General features: G+C 43.9%; 1 protein-coding gene across 4 annotated transcripts in view; it reads left to right on the top strand.

The window, feature by feature from the left end:
* The window catches only part of LOC115558374 (protein diaphanous homolog 3), a 235,635-nt gene that overhangs the window by 132,244 nt on the left and 80,722 nt on the right, over positions 1–22,669 (top strand). For all 4 annotated transcript variants that reach the window (XM_030376446.1, XM_030376444.1, XM_030376445.1 and 1 more), the window contains 2 exons: positions 8,497–8,621; positions 12,349–12,513. In XM_030376446.1, the coding sequence (XP_030232306.1) occupies positions 8,497–8,621; positions 12,349–12,513 (290 nt within the window). The remainder of the gene's footprint in view (positions 1–8,496; positions 8,622–12,348; positions 12,514–22,669) is intronic.

Genomic DNA, 22,669 nt, shown 5'->3' with positions numbered 1-22,669 from the left:
TCTTGTTTTGTTTAGTTTTTGTTTCATCATTGCCGACAGCCATTTGAGCACATCTGAGGCCCATCATAAAGGCTGTGCCTCTGGCCTGTCAGGATGCTAAACAGGGACCTGCGGAACCTGACCTACGCACTGCAGGGCTCGGGGGCCGGCGGAAGCCCTAATGATGTGCTGCTTGCTCGTCCTAGCCTCTGGCGCTTGGCTCTGTCTCTCACACCACACTTCTGTTGCTCATTACAGAGACCAGGGACATGTGGAAGGGACAATGTTTAGTTCTTCTTACCAACACCAGCTCTCGTTGGGCAGGGTAAGGGGACATAATTTAGTGCTCCATACCAACACCTGATCTGATTAGAGGTATTAGACATAGTTTAGTCCTCCATAATTGGGGATCCAGCAGTCCTACGTTGTTATCGCAGAACTTCTGGGGGGAGACGCCACAGAGCCTGGGCCGGAAACTTAAATCTGTAAGGGGCATTGACGTCTTGTTCCCTCTTGTGTTTTAGATGTTCTACCAAAAAAAAACAAATTTGCGTGAATGGATGAAGTGTTCAAAGGTTTTTTCTCTGTATTTTGCCAGTGCTGGCCGAGTTGAGGTTTACCAATTGCACGCTTTCAGATCCCCGCCTCCAACATTATGATTGGTTCAAATATATGAAGCGAAACCCTTTTTCAGTTTAAAACTTAGAGTTTAGGTTATTCATCTAAAGTCTGATTTGGGAGAGTAATCCTCCATACTAAGGATGGGCGTGTGAGAGATCGATTACTCGAGTGTTCCTCGTTACAAGTGAACTCCGTTGGTGGACAGGCAAACTCGAGTTTGCATATACACACACAGACAAGTTTTCTGAAGCAAATGTATGTGTCTTTTCTGTGTGGCGCCACTGGCGTGTGCCGTGTGCACAAAGCAAATTAAATGTATCAAATTTCTGTGTGGCGCGTGCCTTGCCGTGTGCACAACGCCAGAATTCAAAAAGTTAAGAGATGGCAGTTAAAGCAAAGAGCAGCGAAGTATTGAAATACTTACCAGAAATAGGAGATCATAAGGTGAAATGTAAAATATGCCAAGCGAAATTGAGCTACCAGAGTACTACAAGTACTCTGGTAGTACTTGTACTACAAGGCAACATATGCTCCTGAAACACAACGGTGAGTTCGGGAAAGCAGACCAGCAGCAACCAAGTGTGTCGACTATTTTCACCGCCGCAAGACGCAGCTGTAATCCCGGCCGTGTAGAGAAGATCTCAACGCTGAGTATTTTTTTAGTTCATTGGCTGCCGTTTTGTTTGCAGCTTTAAATTATTTAAAATGGTTAGGCTACTTGTTTCAGGTTTTTTTTAAAAACCGTTACAGGCCTTTGTTCGACGTGATTTAAATTGTGAGACACATATTTATTTTTTCAAGGAAAATGTGTTTTGAACGTTTGCAAAAATAAATAATGAATATTCTGATAACCCTGACTGTTTTGATTGAGAATAAGCATTACATGTTTGGTTGGTAATATTGCCGTTCATCGTTAGGCCTATTCCTGCTGCAGATGCGTTGCATTCTAAAAATAGATTAGATTAAACGAGCACTCGATTTGATCCTCGAGGAATTCATTCGATCACTCGAGTTTGGAATTTACTGCTCGTGCCCATCCCTAACCCATACCAACACCAACTCTGGTTGTGTAGGGGGAGGGATCATGGTTTAGTTCTCTTTACCAACACATTCACTGGGCAGGGAAGGCAGCATAGAGATCCCGCTCTGTTTGGGCCTTTTCCTTTGTCCCTTCTGCTGTGTCGTTCCAACCATTATTTTTCAAGGCATGTAAGGAATTCCTTTTTGTACCTTACATAAAGTCTTCCATTTGTTCTCCCTGCCTTTGTCTGTCCACCTCTTTCCCTTCATTCCTCTTTCATTCTCCATGCGTGTCTCTCCCAATAACTTCATCTTGCTGTCAATCTTAAGCTCTCTCTCGCTGTAGCCCCAGACCCCATTCTCTCTCTTTCTACCTCATCCCCTCGCTCACCCTTGTGCTCAGTGGGTTTGGTAGGGCAATTTCACATACTTTTTTTCTTTCACGCTGCTGAATGCATGTTGCCGTGGAGACAAGCAGAGACATACAGATGTTGTCCTATTCACAACCAGAATGTGTTCTGCATGTTACTCCTCAAAAGTCAGTGTCACCGCTGGACGTCCCTGCTCTTGGCACAGTCTACCTCACACCGTATGGTGCAAAGTACACTTCTTTCAAAACCTGTACAAAGAACACACCTGTACAAAGTCATCGGCATACAGTGATAGTTTTTCCTGGATAAGAATGGGTTTGTCTTGTTGAAGCTCTTGATTTCAAAGTGTGTAAAAATAGATATATATCGAGTCGCTCATTATAAGTATGTATCTGCTGGTTGATTAGTTGATTCTTTGTTCTTCATTTTTTTCTATCTATTCATTAGATTATGATGCACTAATGTTATTATTCAAGAAGTGGAAACAGAAGTCAGCTGAAGTACCACATAGGAATTAAAAGAGGGGCGCATACATTGCATGTTTGTATCTGGTACCAGAGAATTACATTGGTGCCCATTGGTCTCCAAATTCTTTCTGAAAGCATGACTTGCAAGTACCAGATTTCACCTCTCTTCCCCAATATAATTTGAGATACATTAAGAATCGATCGGATCCAAAAGATAGCGTTCTGCTCCTCTGTACCTCTCAAATTCCAGTTTATTCTGAAACCATTCATAAATTAAGGTAACTTTGGGGAACAGTTTTCTCACCTCACCAGTTTCTACTGTTGTGTAGCAAATTATATTTAAGCAGAAATGACACCTGCATACAAATGTATTCACCCCTTCGGTATATTTCATTCACCCTTTAAAAGAAACGCAGCAGAGGTTATACCAAATGACTATGGCTCTACACAGAATGCTGAGGAATTATATTCTTTAACTGTCCATATGCACCCAATGTTGTAAGCACGACAACATGCAGCTCGGAATGCAGGCTAATTGTGGGACGCATCTTCTTCAGATGGCTACCTTTCTATTAGACAGCTTAACATTGGCTGAGGTCGGGAATCGCTTTGTTTTTTCCCCTGTCATGTCCCCTTTTATACGCCATCTCCCCCAGATGATCCAGCACCGATGCTGCATGTGAGTCAGTGTGTGTGCGGACGCTTTCCACTCTGTCATGTTGACGGCACAGCGGGATGGTGGCAGTAATAAGGGGATGTCAATGGGGGAAGTGACCTCTACAAATAATCCTATCATTATTCCAGTGAAGCCTGCTATATCTGTAGTCCTTCTAGACCGCTGGGCTTACTGGGCCCCAGCACTCATAAAGATCACTCACTGCAACACAGAGCTAAAGGCAGGAGTGGGCACACAGTGTGCCCACACTATGGTTTACTTATTCCCTGTACAGCTGACTACTTTATACCCTTAATTTACTTATGCCACACTATAGGCAATGATGCTTAGGAGTTTTGATTTTCATCAGATTCATCCAATAAATCTTGTGACAATACATGTAACGCAGGTTTATTATTTTTGCAAGTAATTAGGTGTCCAATTTCCCTACCTTACTTGGTGCCTAAATTTTTTTTTTCAAGCTAAGTATTGTCGCTATAAAGCCTGAGGTAATGAGGGAACAAGTGAACGACTTTCGACACAGCCTTTGTTTCGTTCCTCCAACATGGCAAACATCTCCCCTCTCCCTCTCCCTGAACAATCTGTTCTCCACTCTCGCCCAGTGAATATCTGTGATACTGAGGACATTCACAGTTAGTTTGTTTTCCATTCCCCACTCCCACTGTACCAAGTCAGATCCTTAGACTGGGTATCTTAGAGGCCTCTCCACAGGGTTGCTCCCGGCCCCCAACTCTTTCGAAGGCATCTGATTGGAGGATTGGAGGGGAAGAGTGGCTATTTCAACTCCCTGGCTCGCCCACTTTCTCCCTCTTTCCAGCCATCCATCCATCATCACGGGGCCATAATCACTCCGATCAGCACACTGCCCATCTGCTGTCCTCCCAACGGCCCTTCCGACAGTCACAGGATATTGGTATCCTGCTGTCCCAGAAGGCCTTGCTTCTGGGGGGAGAGAGACATGGATGGATAGGTGCAGTGAGAGAGAGATATAGCGAGACTGGTAGATGTAGAGATAAACTTCTTGTGGTCCATAAGGAGAGGAGGGGAAAGAGAGATTGACTACTTCATATAGAGAAAGAGAGAGAGTACTTGATAGAGCAGGAGATGGGCTTCTTGACGAAAAGAGAGAGGTAGCGTGAGACTTCTTGATAAAGAGTGGATAGACTGGATATGGAGATGGAGATGGAGAGATACCTAGCTAGATAAAGTGAGAGCGACGCATAGATAGATGGAGAACCCCATAACGGAGAGCTAGGGAGAGGGAAGGTTTAAATGGAAATTATGGATCTGAAGTAGGACTCGAGGCTGTGTTTTAGAGTGTACTTTAAAGATATGTCAATAATATCCATTATGTCTTTGTCTGGTTGGGTTAGCTGAGTGTGTGTGGATATTGCATTATGTGTGTGAATATTGTGTTTGTGTGTGAGAAAGGGGTGTGTGTTGGCAATTGATTATCCAATCAAGTCTTGTGATTGATTTTGTGCTGTTGCCATTTCAGCTGCTGCTAATAATATGAACTAGAAGTAGTTCTTATGCTAAATGATCAGTTTAAATGAAGTATTGACGCTGCCCGCGTTCACTTTGTATACATGTTCTTTCTTTTCACTAAATGAGATTATGCCTCCTGCATAAAACAGTTGCATAGGGTATTCTCTCATTTTAGTCTCTGTTCCTGTCCATTTACCAAACACTTTCCCTTGGAAATTGTTTGCCAGAAATAGATGGTAGGATATCGCGGTGTTTGACTCCCCAGTGAAATGTACAGGGTTTGATCCCCAATGTCCACAGCCTACCTTTAGGCATTCTTGAAATGCCTAAGGGCCTTTGTCAACATAGCATTTTCTTCCGGCAGAAATGCGCCGGCATGGCGCTGGGAAGCACTGGAAGGAAGCGTTTCAGTGCAGAAGAAATCCTGCTGCGTCCCCATGTTTTGTTTTGCGTTGTTGTTTCTATGATGTCTAGCCAGTTTAGCATTGCTTAACATCGAAGCGTAGAATTCTTATTGTACATCCATGAGTGATAAGCAGCCTGTGCATACACAAATGTAGCTTTTTTGATATTCGGAGAAACAGACTGTTGAGGCTTTCAACCACTGACGGGGGTTGGGTTCATTAGGTAGGTATTAAAAATTCAGCATTAGAATATTAATTGTTTTGTTTTTGTGAAAATTGTGACAAAAACAAATATTAATGTTTTTAAACAACTATGGATATTGGGGGACTAGGGTTAGGGCTACTAACCCTGATAATCTCATTTACAGGGTTAGTAGGCTACATTTTGTCTGAGAATCCTATGCTTCAGTTGAGGTAATGGCAATCATTTTCAGAATGGCTAAATATGGGATGATTATGAATTATCATTAGTTAGTTTTGGATATTCAAAAATGATTTGAATATTTCAGTTGCACTTTGACAGCGGCCGTCTAGTGTGAGGATACTCAAGCTATTAATTTCGGCAGCCATCGGGGCATTTATCGTTTTAGAAGGGATTTAATAATGATATATATATTAATAACTTATTCAATGTTCAAACTAATAGAACAGGGAGAGGTGTTTCTCCATGCTTGGCAATCCGTTCCCCCCTCTCTAGTCCTTGCCTATAAATATCACTAGCTCTGTCGTGAAATTGATTAAAAACTTCAATTTTCAAACGTCGTATGCTTTGTTATAATTGATAATCTCATACTTTGGAAACGTGTGTGTTCAGAAACTTCAAGGCTGCATTGAAGCTCTGTCGTAGACAAGTCAAACTCAGACGGATGAGTTGATCCGAAAGCCACTTATATTTTAAAAAAGAAAATTTCAAAACAACAATAACGCATTTGTTCAACCAATTGAACCAATTCGTTCAGTTGATTCAAAAGTTAGATTCTGCAGCAGTGGTCTACGGCATCTACGTTTACAGGCAGTGAAAGATGGACTTTTTTCGGTGAAACGAATATCTGAATCTTGAAATGAGGTATAAAGGCCAGTCCTACAACCTACTATTTTCCAAAATGTAATCTTTGTTTGACAGTTGATAAGCTGTGATTGGGTGACTTGGAACAAGCCACAGTGAAGCAGCAGCGGCGTCTAAAAAAATTAAATAAAAAATAAGTTCAGCAATTTTCAACCTGCAATGGGGGCCATAACCGCTACCTGCTCCTTGAGGACATTTATCTGAGTTTACGGCAAGTCTCTTTAGAACATTGTCATACTAATAGAAATGTGTGTCTTTTACCAATGAAAAAGTCAGGCTTCTTTTTCTCCATTAAAACCCAATATCTTGCGTTACTTATTATTTTGTTCTCTTGAAAATCCAATCAATTCCCTTTCACAATGTTTTATTTAGTTTGTCATAAATGGAAAATAATAATGGATATTTGCACAGCTTAATGTGACATTTGTTGGAGTGGCCTTTTGAGATTCTTGTATGTGTTTAAAATAGTTGAAACACACAAAGACTCAGTGCCTCATGGGTAATGAATAAATGAATGCAGAATCTTTAGTTTAGCTTGTTTTGCAACCGTCATGTAAGGCATGTGTCTTCTGTGTGGATTCCCTCATATTCAACCAGCCTTTCAGTCAATCCTTACCCAAAGGGAGGCTTCCAAGCATAAGTGAATGCTTGTTAATGAGCAGTTCAGCACGATCAATAACAGTCAGGCCTTGTTTTTCCGAGCGTGATTCTCATCACGTTCCGACAATAGGCCCTCGGAAGAGCAGTCTTGGGTTTCATTGCGCTGAATTAGCTGCAGTACAGATTATCAAATTATACACGAGTTGATGTTCCGTGTAATAAATATACCTTTTACCCTTGCCTAAAGGCTGCAGGTTGGTTTCTGGATTGTCAGTGTTAACTATGAGAAGAAAACTCCAGATGGTTAATAAATATACCATTTGGTAAGGTCTATTGCCCTTTATACTATTTACTATAGTCATTTATCAAGCGTTTTTATCCAAAAGCTTTGAATCCATGCTTCCTTCCCTCCTTGTTTTAAGCGTTGACCAAGTGGTGCGAGCGTTACTCAACAAGAAGAACAATGCAGACCTAATCAACGTGATGTAGTGGCACTGTGAATACCGGCCTGATTGAATCCCACAAGGCGTCGCTACATGACACTACCCCCTGTACACGGTGCTCTGCTCCCTTCTCCGCGGCGCTATGCTGATTTGCTTCACGATGCTATGTTCTCTGCCACACGATGCTATGCTCTGCCTCATGATGATTTACTCCCTGCCACATGATGCTATGCTCTGTCCTTCGAGGTGCTATGCTATTCGCTTCATGACACTATGCTCTCTGCTAAATGATGCTGTGCTCTCTCGTCTACTCAACGCTATGCCCCCTGCTAATGTTGCTAAGCTCTCTCTTCTGCGTGATGCTATGCTCTCTGCTACATGATGCTAGACTCCCTGCTACATTATGCTATACGCTCTGTTCCATGATGCTATGCTCTCTGCTACGAGGCACTATGCGCTCCGCTACATGATGCTATGCTCTCTGCTACATGATGCTATGCTCTCTGCTACATGAAGCTACGAGTCTATACCCTCTTCTACATAAGGCTATGCTATCTGCTATGAGGCACTATGCTGCCTGCTACACGGCTATGCTCTCTGCTAAGAAGCAGGAGCAGGGGGAATGGATGACTGTCAATGGCTATCCTCAATGACTTTCATTTGAAAGGAGAGGGAAAAAGATTATGATTAAGTGCGAGGGAAGAAATGATTATGGCGTTCTGAATCAAACTATGTAGTGGCGGGGGATACAACATAATTAGTCATGGTGTGTTATTGTCCTTTTGAACTCGCCCTGTTTTCTCCGTCCTGCGTCTCTTTGGGAAGAACAGTATGAATTAAATATCGGACTATTCTTCTGTTATTATTATTATAGTCTGTGTACATACACACTCCAACAGTGTTGTTTGCTGCATTAGTGCAGCAAGCCTACAGCTGTACATACCCAGTGTGTGGTTCCTGGTGACGGGATGTCGCGCAGCTTGGCATATGAGCGTACTTAAGCAGTAAGCAGCTTATGACTCTGTCATCATCACTATAATCAGGCTCATTTAAACATCATGCTAGGTTGATCCTCTAGCCTGAGATGTCAGCCGTGACCAACCTGAAAAGAGTAGGGGCATGAGTAGATTACCTGGAGAAGGTGCTCTGTAACGTGAACAATGAGCCAGGGTGAATTACACCACGGCCTGCTGAGCCAGCTCTTCTCATTTCTGACAACGCATCGGTGGAGGAATGAAGCCTGTTCATTAGTATCCTCATTGTACCTCAATGTATATATACTGTTCCTGTTAACAATGGGTGTGTGTGTGTGTGTGTGTGTGTGTGTGTGTGTGTGTGTGTATGTGTGTGTGTGCATGTAGTCTCAGCAGAGAACCTGGAGAAGAGCCTGGTGCAGATGGAGCGGCAGCTGCTTCAGCTGGAGAAAGATCTGAAGACTTTTTCCTCCTCAGACCTCCCCCAGGACATGTTCCTCACCAAGATGTCCATATCCTTTATATGTGTACACACACACACACACACACACACACACACACACACACACACACACACACACACACACACACACACACACACACACACACACACACACACACACACACGATGGCAAAGACACTCACTCTCTTTCTGGTATTCATTAAGACAAACTTGTCAGATTAAATCGTTTGTGGGAAGTAGGATCAGTGAACAGCTGTACATCGGTGTGTGTGTTATGAGCCACGGTTAACACACCACCTCCCTCTAGAAGACTCTGCAGTCGTATTACTTCACCTATTTTATTTTGCTGCGGCCCACGCTTGTAGCGGGACAGCTGTCTGTGCAAAGTTGTCTCCGCTCACGTCAGTACTGTTAAACTTTAACGGTGCACACTACAGGCACTCACTGTAGCATGATAAGAACTGTGTTCAATTATACACACGGCACCTGCCTCTGTCCAGAGTTAAGATGGTAAACCGCCCCGGGCTGAGCTAGGGCAGGAGGGCTAGGGGCCGGGTTGGTAGTGAGGTGGAGCAGTGAGTCCCGGAGGTTGCGCAGGTCCGGCTAAGACGGCCACCTTTGTGATGGGCCTGACAACTCTATGAAGCCCCTCCTTGAGACCTCTGCTGGGCTCCCCTAACAGATGTGCTTTTATATCTCATCCGGTCACAACGGCTGAGCCATACAGCATTGTTGGGAAGGAACCTAGCAGTCAAACTATCCATCCTTTGGAATGCACTCTCTTTGATACATGCCATCATGGCTGATTGGCTTGGAAGTTGTTTGGGTTGAGTTTGATCTTGACCCCTAAAAACTGCAGTTTAATCGCGTTCCCCAATCTTATTTCTTGTTCTTGTTGTCAAGCATTCCAGGTTAAAGGGGACCTATTATGCTTTTTCGACTTTTATGACCTATAAACGTTGTTATAATGATTGATAGTCATGTTTGTCTAATAATGACGTACATGCATTTCGACTTATTCCCTGCTGACAGTCTGAGTGGCTTTGCAGAGCGCTAGACACTCGGGACAAAGTTTGCGGTTCACTTGTTCACATTTCCGGGAAATCATCTACGTAGATGCACTCCTGCTGCGCCCCCATATGCCTGGTCAAATCTGCCCGCGCGCGCGCTTCAAGGAAGGTAACCAATCACAACGGAGTTGGGTTGGCAGGAGGGGGGTGAGGGGGCGGAGAAGGACGAAACCGAGCGTTGACAGAGAATGCTGAAAGCGCCCAGATGAGAGGAAGAGTTTCCCGAAAATCTACATCGTTTTCTGTGTATGGTTAAACATGACTATCAATCATTATAACAACATTTATAGGTCATAAAAGTCGAGAACCATAATAGGTCCCCTTTAAGGTTATTTTGGGTTACATGGCCCACGCCTTGTGGTAAAGTAGGGGCCCTTTAAGTGTGGGACTTGTTCATTGACTTAAAGGTGAGTACAAGTGACTGAGTAATGTAAAGCATCCATTTCTTGGGTTTTGACTTCTGTCACTTCTTGCGGTTGTGTGTTCATCGTAACCCACCTGTATAGGTTTTCCAACTCTATAGACAAGCAGGACTTATGGGAGATGAGTGACTGGCAAATGTGTTGAATTAAAATAAATAAATGCATGCCATTTATTTTTCTAGGGTTACCCCTAAGGGTTAACCCAAACCTTTATTCTACATTGTAAAGTCTCATTTAGATTTGGACCATGTTTTTGAAGAGACACCAGCAGCCTGTAAGGGTGTGTTGATGTGAGTAGCTGAGAGGTGGGATTTAACCCCATGACTCCCCTCTACTCCATGTTCTTCAAACAGATATGGAGTAAAAACGTGTATTGAATGTATAATGACAGTGGTTCGGTTTAAGTACAAACAAATACAAATCTCCTGAGAGCAAGAGAAACACTTGGAATGACAAGATTGCTATTTTTCCCTTCGCAGTAATCTCTGGGGAAGATCTACATGATTAGAAAATCACTTAAATTCTATAAATAAATAACGGTTTGTATACCTTAGGGCTTATGTGTGTTTAACACATAAGTCCTGGTGTTCGTGGAAGGAGCTTGCTGCTAGAATGGCAGTGTTACTGCAGCAGAACAATAACAAAGCACAGCTCACCTTCTTTAAAGTCATGGGACTGATTTTATGCCAATCAAATAACTATATATAGATAAACGCTATGTTGTCTGAGCTCTGTTGTCGGGCTAGCCATGTCTCAGGCAATGGACTAGCTCTTCTGGCAAGCGAAGGGTTCTGGGTTCAAACCCAGTGTCCTTGATCATTCTTATGCTGAGGTCTAGGCACTAAGAGTAGCAACGTTTTACGTTTATTGGACACGTGCACACTAATGGAACGAGCAGCATTCACTACTGGCAACGACACGCTTGAATTCCAGGCTTCCTCTGGAGTGCAACTCGAGTAAATAAGACGATTCAATCAAAATTAAAACAATTAAATCCCAAGTGAAACATGTCCACACGGTTAATTACAACTAAGCGAGCAATATCCTGCACATATATATATATATGCCGTGTGTGGGGAACACACTTCACTACTACTACACAAACCCCGTGAATTGCACACTCGTTCAGCTCACACACGGAGCGCTGCCGCTGGCCAATGCTTTGTTGTGTTTGACCCATGGAAGGGGAGGTGTCACGCTGGGGCTTTCCTCCACTGTCACTGGGTGATTACTGGCCTCTGCTTTGGGCCGTGGGTCACACCGTGGAACAGTCGCACAAGGGGCTGCTCGGCTCTCTTTCGCAATGTGTTTCCTGGAAAAAAATCGCGTTGATGCTGGTAAAGCATTGGGGTTGAGGTCCACAATAGTTGTTAGCAGTGTTTGAATCCCAGCTGAAAAGTACTGGGTTAAATCCCCTATGTCCGAAGTCTGCCTGTGGGGAGTCCAAAACCCTACCTGCTCCTTAATGCCATGTATCCTAATTCACTGTTGCTGTGAGTTAAAAGAAAATGAAATAGTATATAGTTATAATGTTGGTGGTTGCTTGGCTCAGATATTGAATGTTTTTCAGTTCATACATTTGCTCCATATTTTTTTTTTCCAAGATATGTATTGATCCCCTGAGCCTCATAAGACTTTCTCTTTAGTACCACGCTCTCTCTGATCCGCTTCAAAGACCCCTACACCTTTATACTTCATTATGTGTGCAAAGTGGATCCTGCTACAGACTCCGTTTCAAGCTGAATAAAATCAATGGCATCGCTGTACTAAAACTTCATTAGCAAACTTCAACTAGAAGTGTGTCCAGGATTGATAATCAGCAAACCGAGCCAACAAGTGGGAAGAAGGGAGAATATATTGAAACACACCAACCCTCTTGCCAGGAGTCTCTACCTCATCACCGGTGGAGGTTCAAACCCAACACTCTCGAAAGGAATTAAAAAAAATCCAACTTGGGATAAACAACAGCCTTTCCTTCTTATCTTCTCATAATTTTTTTTTTGTCGTTTTTGTGTGTAATAAGTTCCCATACAAATTCAGTAAAGCTTGTGGGAATTTATTTCTATATATAGCTATTATTATTTGACAGTTTATTTTGTTGCTACGTTGTGGTTAGTTGGTTCACATTATTGCGCTTGGTTTGTTTCTAAGACCCCTGTTTCCCCAGCGGTGGGTTTATAGCAAGGTGCTGGGTTCCAAGGTGCTTTGTTCAGTATGTTGCTTGTATGTGTCCTTGATACTCCTGGATTGCCCTTGACCCCCCCCTCCCCTGCCCGGGTATCACAGCTTTGCCACGCACGCACGGGAGCAGTACGCCAAGCTGGTTGTTCTGCAGGGGAACATGGACGCCCAGTACCAGAGCATGGTGCAGTTCTTCTCCATCGACCCCAAGAAGACCTCTGTGGAGGAGCTCTTCAATGACCTCAGCAACTTCCGCACCATGTTCATCGTGAGTTGTGTGTGTGTGTGTGTGTGTGCGTCCATTTGTATCTTTATTTGAGCCGTTGCACAACATTTTCAACCTGATAAGGACCTTAACCCTAAACCTAATATAGTGGAGTGTAGCGTACCAAATTCTACTCATCTATTCGTTATTGTTATAAATGTACTTCTGCATACTAGCCGAATGTCATGCAGTCAAATTCATCTCTAAGTAAATATATTTGATTTTGATCAGTGTTGCCCGAGGCCAACTGGCACTTATAAACCAACAAAAAAAAGTTGATTGGCCGTATAGGGCTCTTCTTCATCATCGAGACACAACCAGGTCATAAAACAGCCTTCGCCGGGCCTCACTGGTCGAGCCATAACTCCACGCCGCAGCTGCGTCAAAGGATGTGATGTCACAGGGACTGATGTGGGATTAATGCAGTCGTCTAGATGTAAATATCCCATTATCTGTGTCACTAATGACATAATCGATACTGCGTAGCTCTCACTTGGCAAACTCTTCCCACCGTGGGATTCAGACAATCAATGGTTGAAGTAGGTAACTGCCAAGTCAAAGTCAATTGAGATTTATTCTTCTGCTATTTCATCACAAGGACGGCCTCAAAGTCTCAAAGGCTTCCATGGCCGGCAGTCACTCACTGGACACGCTCAATGTGAAGCAGGAGCCCCCATTGCTGCTCTCTCCTTTTATATTCTTGTCAATACCACTGTTATCCTTTAGTTTATCCTCTACATACACGGCAGCACTCCTGTCTTGTTATTCAAAACTGTATGTACGTAGATATGCTGTCTCCGGTCCCAACACAACCCATTCATCTCTGGGCCCATCACAACCCACACACTATCACAGTGGAAGGAGGGGGTATTCAGGTTGGGAGGCAGGACCACGGGTGTGTGTGTTTGTGTGTGGGTGCATGATGAACAGGATTATCCCAGCAGGTTGCTGGACTCTGGAGAGTTAACGATTAGCCTAGCGGGTTGCGTCTGGCCCAGGGCTTAGGATTGGCGTACGCACTCAAAGGGCCCTATCTTGCATCCGGCGCAAGTGACTTAGTCACTGGCGCATGTGTCGTTGCTAGTTTACAACTGGCGCAGAGCGCTCTTTTGCCACCTGCGCCACTCGCCGGTAAATTAGGGAATGATCTTGCGCCCCAAGGGGCGGTTCGGCGGAAGGAGGAGGCGTGTTCTGGCGCAAACGGTATTTTGCCGTCTCTTAATACCATTGCGCTACTGACCAGGAAATACCTGGTTTAAAGTCAGTGGCGCGTTGTTCAGATGCTATTTTAAGGGCGCAAGCATACATGCGCATGCGATGCATACGGATTGCTTGTGCACCTCGCGCATACACTTTGCTTCTCTCATCTACCTAGCCGCACATTCTTGTTAAATTATTTGGGAAAGAACAGCTGATGCAGCGGTAATAAGTTGTAGGCTACTTTTTAATCAATGCATCTGCAAACACCGTACAGCAAACACATATTTTCTTGACACAGACATCGTGTAGGCCTACATGCCCATAACTTTTAGGATTGATGAGTAGGCCTATTTGATCGTGAAAAACATTGTTTTACCGCGAGTGAGTGTTAAAAAGAATTAATGAATGCGGGCGCGCGTGTGTGCTCTGTTTAAACACACGCAAACTAAACACTCTCCATCATCTCATCTTCGTCCGCTTATCGGGGGTCGGGTCGCGGGGGGAGCAGCTCAAGCAGGGGGCCCCAGACTTCCCTTTCCCGGGCCACATTGACCAGCTCTGACGGGGGGATCCCGAGGCGTTCCCAAGCCAGTGTTGAGATATAATCTCTCCACCTAGTCCTGGGTCTTCCCCGAGGTCTCCTCCCCACTGGACGTGCCTGAAACACCTCCCAAGGAAGGCGCCCAGTGGGCATCGTTACCAGATGCCCGAACCACCTCAGCTGACTCCTTTCTAAGTAAAGGAGCAGCGGCTCTAATCCGAGTTCCTCACGGATGGCTGAGCTTCTCACCCTATCCCTAAGGGAGACGCCAGCCACCCTTCTGAGAAAACTCATCTCGGCCGCTTGTACCCGCGATCTCGTCCTTTCGGTCATCACCCAACCCTCATGACCATAGGTGAGGATAGGAACGAAGATAGACCGGTAGATCGAGAGCTTTGCCTTGCGGCTCAGCTCTCTTTTCGTAACAACGGTGCGGTAAAGCGAACGCAATACCGCCCCCGCTGCTCCGATTCTCCGGCCAATCTCACGCTCCATAGTTCCCTCACTTGCGAACAAGACCCCGAGGTACTTGAACTCCTTCACTTGGGCAAACTAAACACGTAACGCATAATACAATCAATGGCAATGTCTATTACCGCGGGGACACATGCATATTAGGATAGCATACAATACTGATAAGAAACAATGTTTATAATGTATTGCGTATATCATTAAATAGAACCACAGTTACCGCATATCATATGTTATAGCCTATCATACGTTTTCTTTGCCGAAATTTATTTGAGGACTCTATTTCTGAAGTTGTGGAAGAAAACCCCTTATTCCATGTGTGAATTAGGCCACATTATTTGGCAATAAACTAAGCCATTTGCAAATTCATGTGCATCTGTCCCATCGGAGACTGCAGACGCGCTGTCAAAATATCAACTCGTCCGATTCAAATGCGCTCATGGCTCTTAAAGGGGATGGGAGCTGGCACTCTCATTGGTTTGTTGCACGTTACGCCCAAACCACACCTACGGGTAATTAGGCTGCTTCAGACCAACCCTTTTGACGCTTGCGCCGTGGCGCAAGCGTCATTTATCCGCCTGTAAAATAGCGATAGCGCCGTAGAACCGCCCACAAAGCTACTTGCGCTTTGCGCTTTCCCACTTGCGTTTCAGACCGTTAAAATAGGGCCCAAAGTCTTTCAATTTGGACATGTTTTTGGAGTAATCATTTCAACATACCAGCGAAAAGATTTGCAATACAGATGGAGGGAATCTCTATGGTTGGCAGCAGCTCATTTTGTCTTAGTAAAATCAACCAGTTATATTCAGTTATCGATATTTACACCAAACTAAATACTACTAAACAAGACTATAGCTCATACAAAAAAGTAGTTTCTTACTGCTACAAATAGCAACTTAGAAATACTATGACTGCTGCTCAAACAAATAGTATTGCTACTAAAATGACAACAAAGAGCGAGTGACAGTCAAGCACTTCGATCAACGTAATGCACTTTATCTGCTCTTGGTTTTGTGAGCAGGTTTCTTCTTGTTTAGAAGCGATGGGTTTATGTTTGTGTGTGTGTGTGCGCGTTTGTGTGAATGTGTGTTGAGTGTTGAGGTCTAGATTTGTTTCGGTTTGTTTGTTTAATTTCCTCTTTATAATCTAATGCACTTAATGTTCTGGCAGGAGCAGTCTGGCTTTGTGTTATTTTTTTGTATTGTTTTTCATTTTTTTGCGAAGGTCTGTTATTTTCCACTTGACTGCCGCAGTCACTACAGCCACACAAATGTCTGTTTTATTTATTTATATTTCGAAACAGATTTCCTGTCCTCTGTTATCCTCACAGGACTATCTGGTGTGTGCGAGCGTTTCTGTGCGTGCATGTGTGTGTGTGTCTGTGTTTCTGTGTGTATATGGAAGACCAATGGGTCAAAACAACGCCTCAGTGCAGATCCGTTTCATTAAAATCGACGTATAATACAGCGTTTAAGCTTTCATAACACCATATTTAATGCCGTTTCTTTTTATTCAGCCGTAAAAAGAGCCATTTTAGTTGTTCAAAAACACAGTTTTCATAACAGTCAAATAAGCTCCTCCTCCTGATTCATACAGCCATTAAGTATGATCCTTCTCCAACCAATCCACGCTAACCGAAGTCTGACAACACCAGTCCTTTCATGACCTTCCTATCGTTTGTGCTGTCCATTCACTTCACTACACTACACACGATCCGTCTTTATACCTTTTATTACTGTGTTCAGTGTGAATTGAATGTGTTTTATTGTAGGCCTACATCTATTCATTTTGATGTTTAGTGTGGCTGTTTTAGCAATGGGCAATATTAATTTACCCAAATCAGTACCGATGATTGTTAAGGAATGTTTTGTTCACATGAATGCTGCCGCTGCATCCAAATACGTTAAAAAGAAATCCACATTCAGTCCGGCAGTAGTCTTATCTGAACCCGAGTCAAGCTATAGATAACTTTCCCCTTACGCATTGAAAGAATTACTCGTGGAGGTTGCTCCTTCGAGATGGAGCTGATATGAATGGCGTCAATATGACACATTATATATTATATAGATATTATAATATTTTAATCTATAAATGACATTTCTATTGTCTCACGACTGCTGAGGATGCTTGCAGTTGCAATTGAAATAAGCTATTCAGTCCAATTGCAAAAGCTTCATCTCCATGAGCCACCTCTCCAATTGAGTCTTGGTAAGAGCCCAGAGAGAAAGCCCCGAAAGCAAGTCTTCAACGCGCAAGAGCACCGTAATGTTGGTCGGGCCTCATAATATGGATTTATTCCACGTTTCATTCATATAAGACTACTTCTGGAGTGATGGTGGTTTTTCTACTCTTTAGTATTTGGATGACACCTAGCGGAAGCCTATTTTAATGTAAATGAAGTCATTTAGTAGCCTAGTAGAACTAGACCGCATTCATGTGAATGTATATATATTTTAACAATCATCGCTATTGATATTATAAGGTCAATTAATACTGTATGTTGGTAAAACAGCAACAGGGAACATCAAGGAGATTAGTTGTAGGCCTACTTAACATTATATTCATATTGAACACAGTCGTAGTCGGAGGGAATATGGATCATTGCTAGTTTCTATGAACTAAACGGAGGCAAAACGTGGTGATCTAAGTGTAAATAATGGTTAGTCTACGGTGTAGCGCTGAGTTTAACGAGGATTGAATACCTGATATATCCTAGCTCAACATAGTGTAGTGAAGTGAATGGACAGGCCGAACGATAGAAAGATCATTAATGGCCTGATGGGGTATGCCTTTGTTTATGATTGATTAGGGTAGAAAGTAGATGACTACTGGCTGCGAGAATCAAGAGGAGGAGCACTACGGCGTAAATGCATCTTTTATGCCATTGTAGAATTGAGGAAATTCGGCATAAACGTCAACGTTTTGAATCACAAATAAGTGTATATTACAGCGGAATTAAAATACAACAGCAGAAATGTCAGCGTTATAAAGTTTAATATACTTATTTTACGTCTTTTCAATGAGTACACCTCTAAAATTAGGTTAACTTATGAGACTTTTCTATAGTGTGTGTGTTTTATTTACTGGTAAGGTTTGGGTTTCGGCCTCCACCCCCCCAAACACAGGAAAGCTCTCCTGGTCGCACCTTGTCTGAGTGGGGTTTGCCAACTGTGCCCTGAAAGTCAGTTTTATGAGGTAGTTTGGTTTGTGAGCGCAAGTGTATGTGTACACACACACACACACACATGTATGTGTGTTTGTGTATTTGTGTGTGTGCGCAGCCTGTTCACTGAGCCATATGAGCAGACCCAGGGCAAGGCCGCGAGTCTGACAGGATTCCGATTGAGCGTGTCTAATGGCCGACGTCCAGGAGAGACCTGAGGAGAGGGGAGCACTCGTCCTTTAGGGAACACACTCTCTCTTCCTCTCTTTTATGCTCTGTCCCTGTCCCTGTGCCTCCCATACTCTCTTTTGCTCTCTTTCTGCCACTCCTTCTTGCTCTATCTCTCTTTCTCTCGCACTCTCGGTCTCTTGTGCTCCCTCTCGCACTCTCTCTCTTTCTGCTTCTTTAGCTCTCTTTCTCGCTTTCTTGTTTCCTCTCGCTCTCTATCGCTGTTGTTTAGCCTGTTTCTCACCCTCTCTGTCTTTATCATGATTTTAGGAGTGCAGTAGCACTGTACCTTTGAGGAACTCTCTTTCACTCCCACTCTCACTCTCCGTCTATCCATCTCTTTTTCAGCCTCTTTCTTGATCTCTCGCCTTCTCTTTAGAGCCAACGCTATCCATGCCTCTCTCTCTGTTCCACTTTCTCTTTATTTCAATTATGCTCTCCCTAGATCTCCCCCACACTCTTTTCAGAAAAGGGTAGCTTTTCTACATCTTTGTCATCATCTCTCGTTTCATCTCCATCGCTCTCTTAAGCTCTTTCTAGTTTCACCTCTAGATATCCGTCTCACTCTCATGCACTTTTTTTTTTTTTATCTATTTTTCCTCACTATAGATTTTTCTTCCATTTATACTCATCTTTGTGTCTGCTTCTGAGCTCTGCTCCCTTCTTGCTCTCTCAGGTATCTCTCTCACACTGAGCTGGTAAACATGCTCTTTCTCTATAATTGGTCTCTTACTGTGTTTCTATCGGATGCTCCTTAAGCTATTTGTGTATGTCTTTAATTTACTTATTCCGAACAATCCTTGTCCCAAACTTTGCATATTTTCATTAATTTCCTAAAAACCTACTCAATGTGCTTCTCTGCTTCAATCTTTTCCTTCTTACCCTTATTTACTGTCTCCCTATCCTTCCTTTTTCCTTCTCTTCTTCCTTTCCCAGCCTCTCTCCTCTTTCCATCTTGCTCCTCTCCTTTCCCCAACCTCCTCCTTCTCCTCCTCCTCCTGATATAAATCTTCCAACCTGTCCCTCCAGTCTGCTCGTCCAGCAGAGGGATCTCTTACTGGGACCATCTTTGGTGACATTGGAGGGGTGGAGGTCAACATAAAGAAGAGGGCTCTGTGGCCCTGGCTTCTGGACGCTTTAATCTCCCAGAGAAAAAACAAATAATGACTCTGACCTTGTGACCATGAGTAGCGATGTCACCACACCACTGAACTGCTAATTAGAAAGATCCCACAAATACTAGTACTCGTTTCAAATACTTTGAGCCAATCAACGCCCAAGAGGGAGACGTCCTTGGTTAGGGTTCTAAATGAGCCGGTTTTATTCCCAGTGTGTCTGTATCGCGTGTCATTCATTCTAATTAACCCCGGACTATGATCCGGGGCCGACACCTGTGTTTCCTCCAGGCAGGCGGCTCTGTGTTTATTGAAGCTGAAAGCTAATATTTGACCTAATGTTATACCGCTGCTCCCCACTCTGCTGGGTGTGAGGTGACCCTTCATTAAGCAAACACATCCTGCATTAAGCTCCTGTCCTATTGACTCTCATCAGAGTCTTCTGGTCACTAATACTCTGTGCACTCACGTGGTTGGTTGCATGTATAACCAGAGGATGGTTACTTGCCTGATGTTGAATGAATCAGAGCTGAGTTGCCGCTGCATCGCTGGGGGCTGCACCGGCTGTTCATCGCTGGTTATTTCAGCTTCCATCTTCTCTGCGGGTTGGTTTTCTTTTTCTTTTCACTCGTCAACTTATCAAATTACCATGTAAAGCAGGGAGGTTGTTTTCTGAGGCGTCGTGTCATGAATGTAATCAGCACATTGTGCTTGCGAGGGACGGGAGACAGCGTTTGCTTTAGTGTCCTAATGCAATTAGGCTTGGATGTCTCCCTGATAACTGATGTTGACTGTTTAATGAGAGGAGGGCCTGCAGTTGGCTGCGGGTGATGGTAGAGGCCATCCAACATTCCTTATTTCATATCAGGCATCCATCACACCTGTCACCGAAACCAGCGTCGTTTAGCCCTCTTTTTATTGAGAACGTATCGCGTGCGGCCTCCTCTGCCCTTCGCCTCACCGCCTCATTCAATCTGCCACTAATTTCACAGATCGAGGCCCGGTTATGAGCACGGCCATTTGTGGATCAGTAGTTGCCATGAGCAACTGCCAGTGCCTGTTCCCTCCAATCAGACTTAATGTTTTCCAGGAGAGGGTCTCATTATGAAATAAAATAAAATAAAAATGAAGCATTATGGTTATTGTAGATGTGACTCAGCCTCTCTCCAAGACTATCCACACCCTTATTCTGTAATCTTTCATTCTCCTCCTCTTCGGCCCCAAATGCCATATTTTATATTTGCCCTTTTCTTTTTTCTTTGGTTAATTGTTCTTTTGCAACCGCTCTTCCTCTCATCCAATCAGCCCTCATATCTTATGATCTCCTCGCTTCTTCTCATCTCAAATCCTCCCAACCTGTCACTCATCCATCAGGGGATGAATGTGGTTCAACCCTGCTCCCTAACTCCGCACATCCTCCTACTCACTTGCCATCCCCGCTCCAGCATCACTGTAGGGTTGCAGACTAGCGATGTGCATTGTCACTTGCTGGCACCATAGCTACTTAAGCTTGAGTGACGCTAAAACTCTGGGCCAGCTTCGTTACAGCCAGGTTACGTCAGTGTAAAGTCACGTCTGCATAGCTGATAATATCTCAGTTTCCACAAAGAGTTAGAAACTTGATTTAGTACCGAGCTTTTGCATCACTCAAGCTCTGTGCTAGCTACGTTACAGCTATGTTACATCAGGGTGAGTTCACATTTGCATCACTGTCAATATCTGTCACTTTTAGCAAAGAGTGAAAAACAAGAAACGTATGTCCTCTTATCATAATGTCTGAAAAACTCTTATCACAATGGGTACAATGTCAACTCGGGTGAAACGTTGGAACTGTGGTGACTGGCCTTGCAACTTCATCGCTGTCCATTTTGAGCGAATAAGAGCAAGCCTCAAAGTGTATGTGTGTGTCTGAATGTGCGTGCGCATGCGTGTGTGTGCCGCTGGCAGGACAGGAGTATCAGCGAGGACGAGTTTCAGGACCACACAGACAGGATATGAAGGCAGCTTATCTTCTCTGAATGGAAAGGTCAATAAAAGAGAATCAATGTTCTCCGTCTCCCCCTGCTGCCCTGATGCGCTCAGCCGCTTCAGATGGAGTCGGCCGTGTTTCCGTCCAGAACCGACACGGTAATATAGATCTAACGAGAGGTTGTCAGTCCACCTCTGATATGACCGACACCTCCCATTTCGACATCCCAAATATGTGCGTATTGCGTATTGCGCCGTTGGTACGTTGATCCGACTGGGGCCTAAGCCGTGTCCAAAAGTTGAAGAGGAAGACGATGAGCACGGGATGGATGAAGAGAAGGAGAGGACGAAGTGGAAAGTGTGCCAGAGGGAGATGGAGGGAGATACGATTGGCAGAGGGAGAGATATATGGATAAACATGATAAAGATAGCAGGATGGAGAGCGAAAGAGGGAGATATATGGAGAGCGGGAGAGGGCTTGAGATGGAGCAATGGACCATGCAGGATGGAAGGATTGAGCTAAAGAGGGGGAGGGGAGGAAGGAGTCAGATACAGGATAAGAGCGGTCTATTGATTATGGTGCAATCATACTAGCACTCTATTAAATCATAGGCAGCCTGTCCCTCTGCCAAGACCTAATGGAGCTCTCAGCACCACTTAGCCTAGCGTTAACACCTACGGCCAGTACGGCCCACAGCACCAAAATATCACATCTCCATTAATGGTGCCTCCTATCTCTCCCCATCGTCTGTGCTCATCAACATTAGCATTTATTTGTCTTGGACAACACACTGGTTTCCTCTTCCAACGCTGTTAACCTCCTCTAAGCTGGGTTATTTTACAGGATAACTTGTTCGTAATACTTGTAATGAATTGGCTTTCGATGTGGAGCTTTTATTTGCTTGTTGAAGATGAGCTGGCTTCGCTCTTGTTGAAACCAATTTTAAAACCCAAAAAGTGAACGTCCCAACCAGTGCTAGGGGGAGGACATTTAAAATTAATTCTTATGGGAGTATCCACACCGACGCGGGTCTTTGGTGCAGAGTGAAAACATGTGTCCAAGCTTTTGCTTTTGTGGGCTCCCGTATGCTGGCTTGACCAATGAAATTCTTTATTTGTGCTAGACTTTCACCACCATCCTGATCGATTGGGCGAAGGAACATAGGTCATCCAGGTGAAGTGGTCTGGGTGTAGGTGAGGCAGCCGCGGTATAGATGAAGCATCAGGAGAAAATAATTAGGAATCTAAAAAGACGTGAATGAGAGAGCACCAGCAGGAAGTGAGGCAGGGACATGTCCTCTGACTCTGAGGAAAGCCTTCAGTGCAAATGTCTGTTCAAACATCGTTGTTCAGTCTATTTCAACCAGATCAAAACTCATCGATGTAACCGCTTTTTGTTTTCATTGAAATTTGATCTCCTTATCTTTGTCCCAAAAAGTTTTTTTTGATTGTAGTCGTCACGAGTGGATGTTA

This window comes from Gadus morhua, chromosome 14 (assembly GCF_902167405.1).
Source record: "Gadus morhua chromosome 14, gadMor3.0, whole genome shotgun sequence".
Lineage (NCBI taxonomy): Eukaryota > Metazoa > Chordata > Actinopteri > Gadiformes > Gadidae > Gadus > Gadus morhua.
This window is presented reverse-complemented; position numbering and strand designations above follow the sequence as displayed.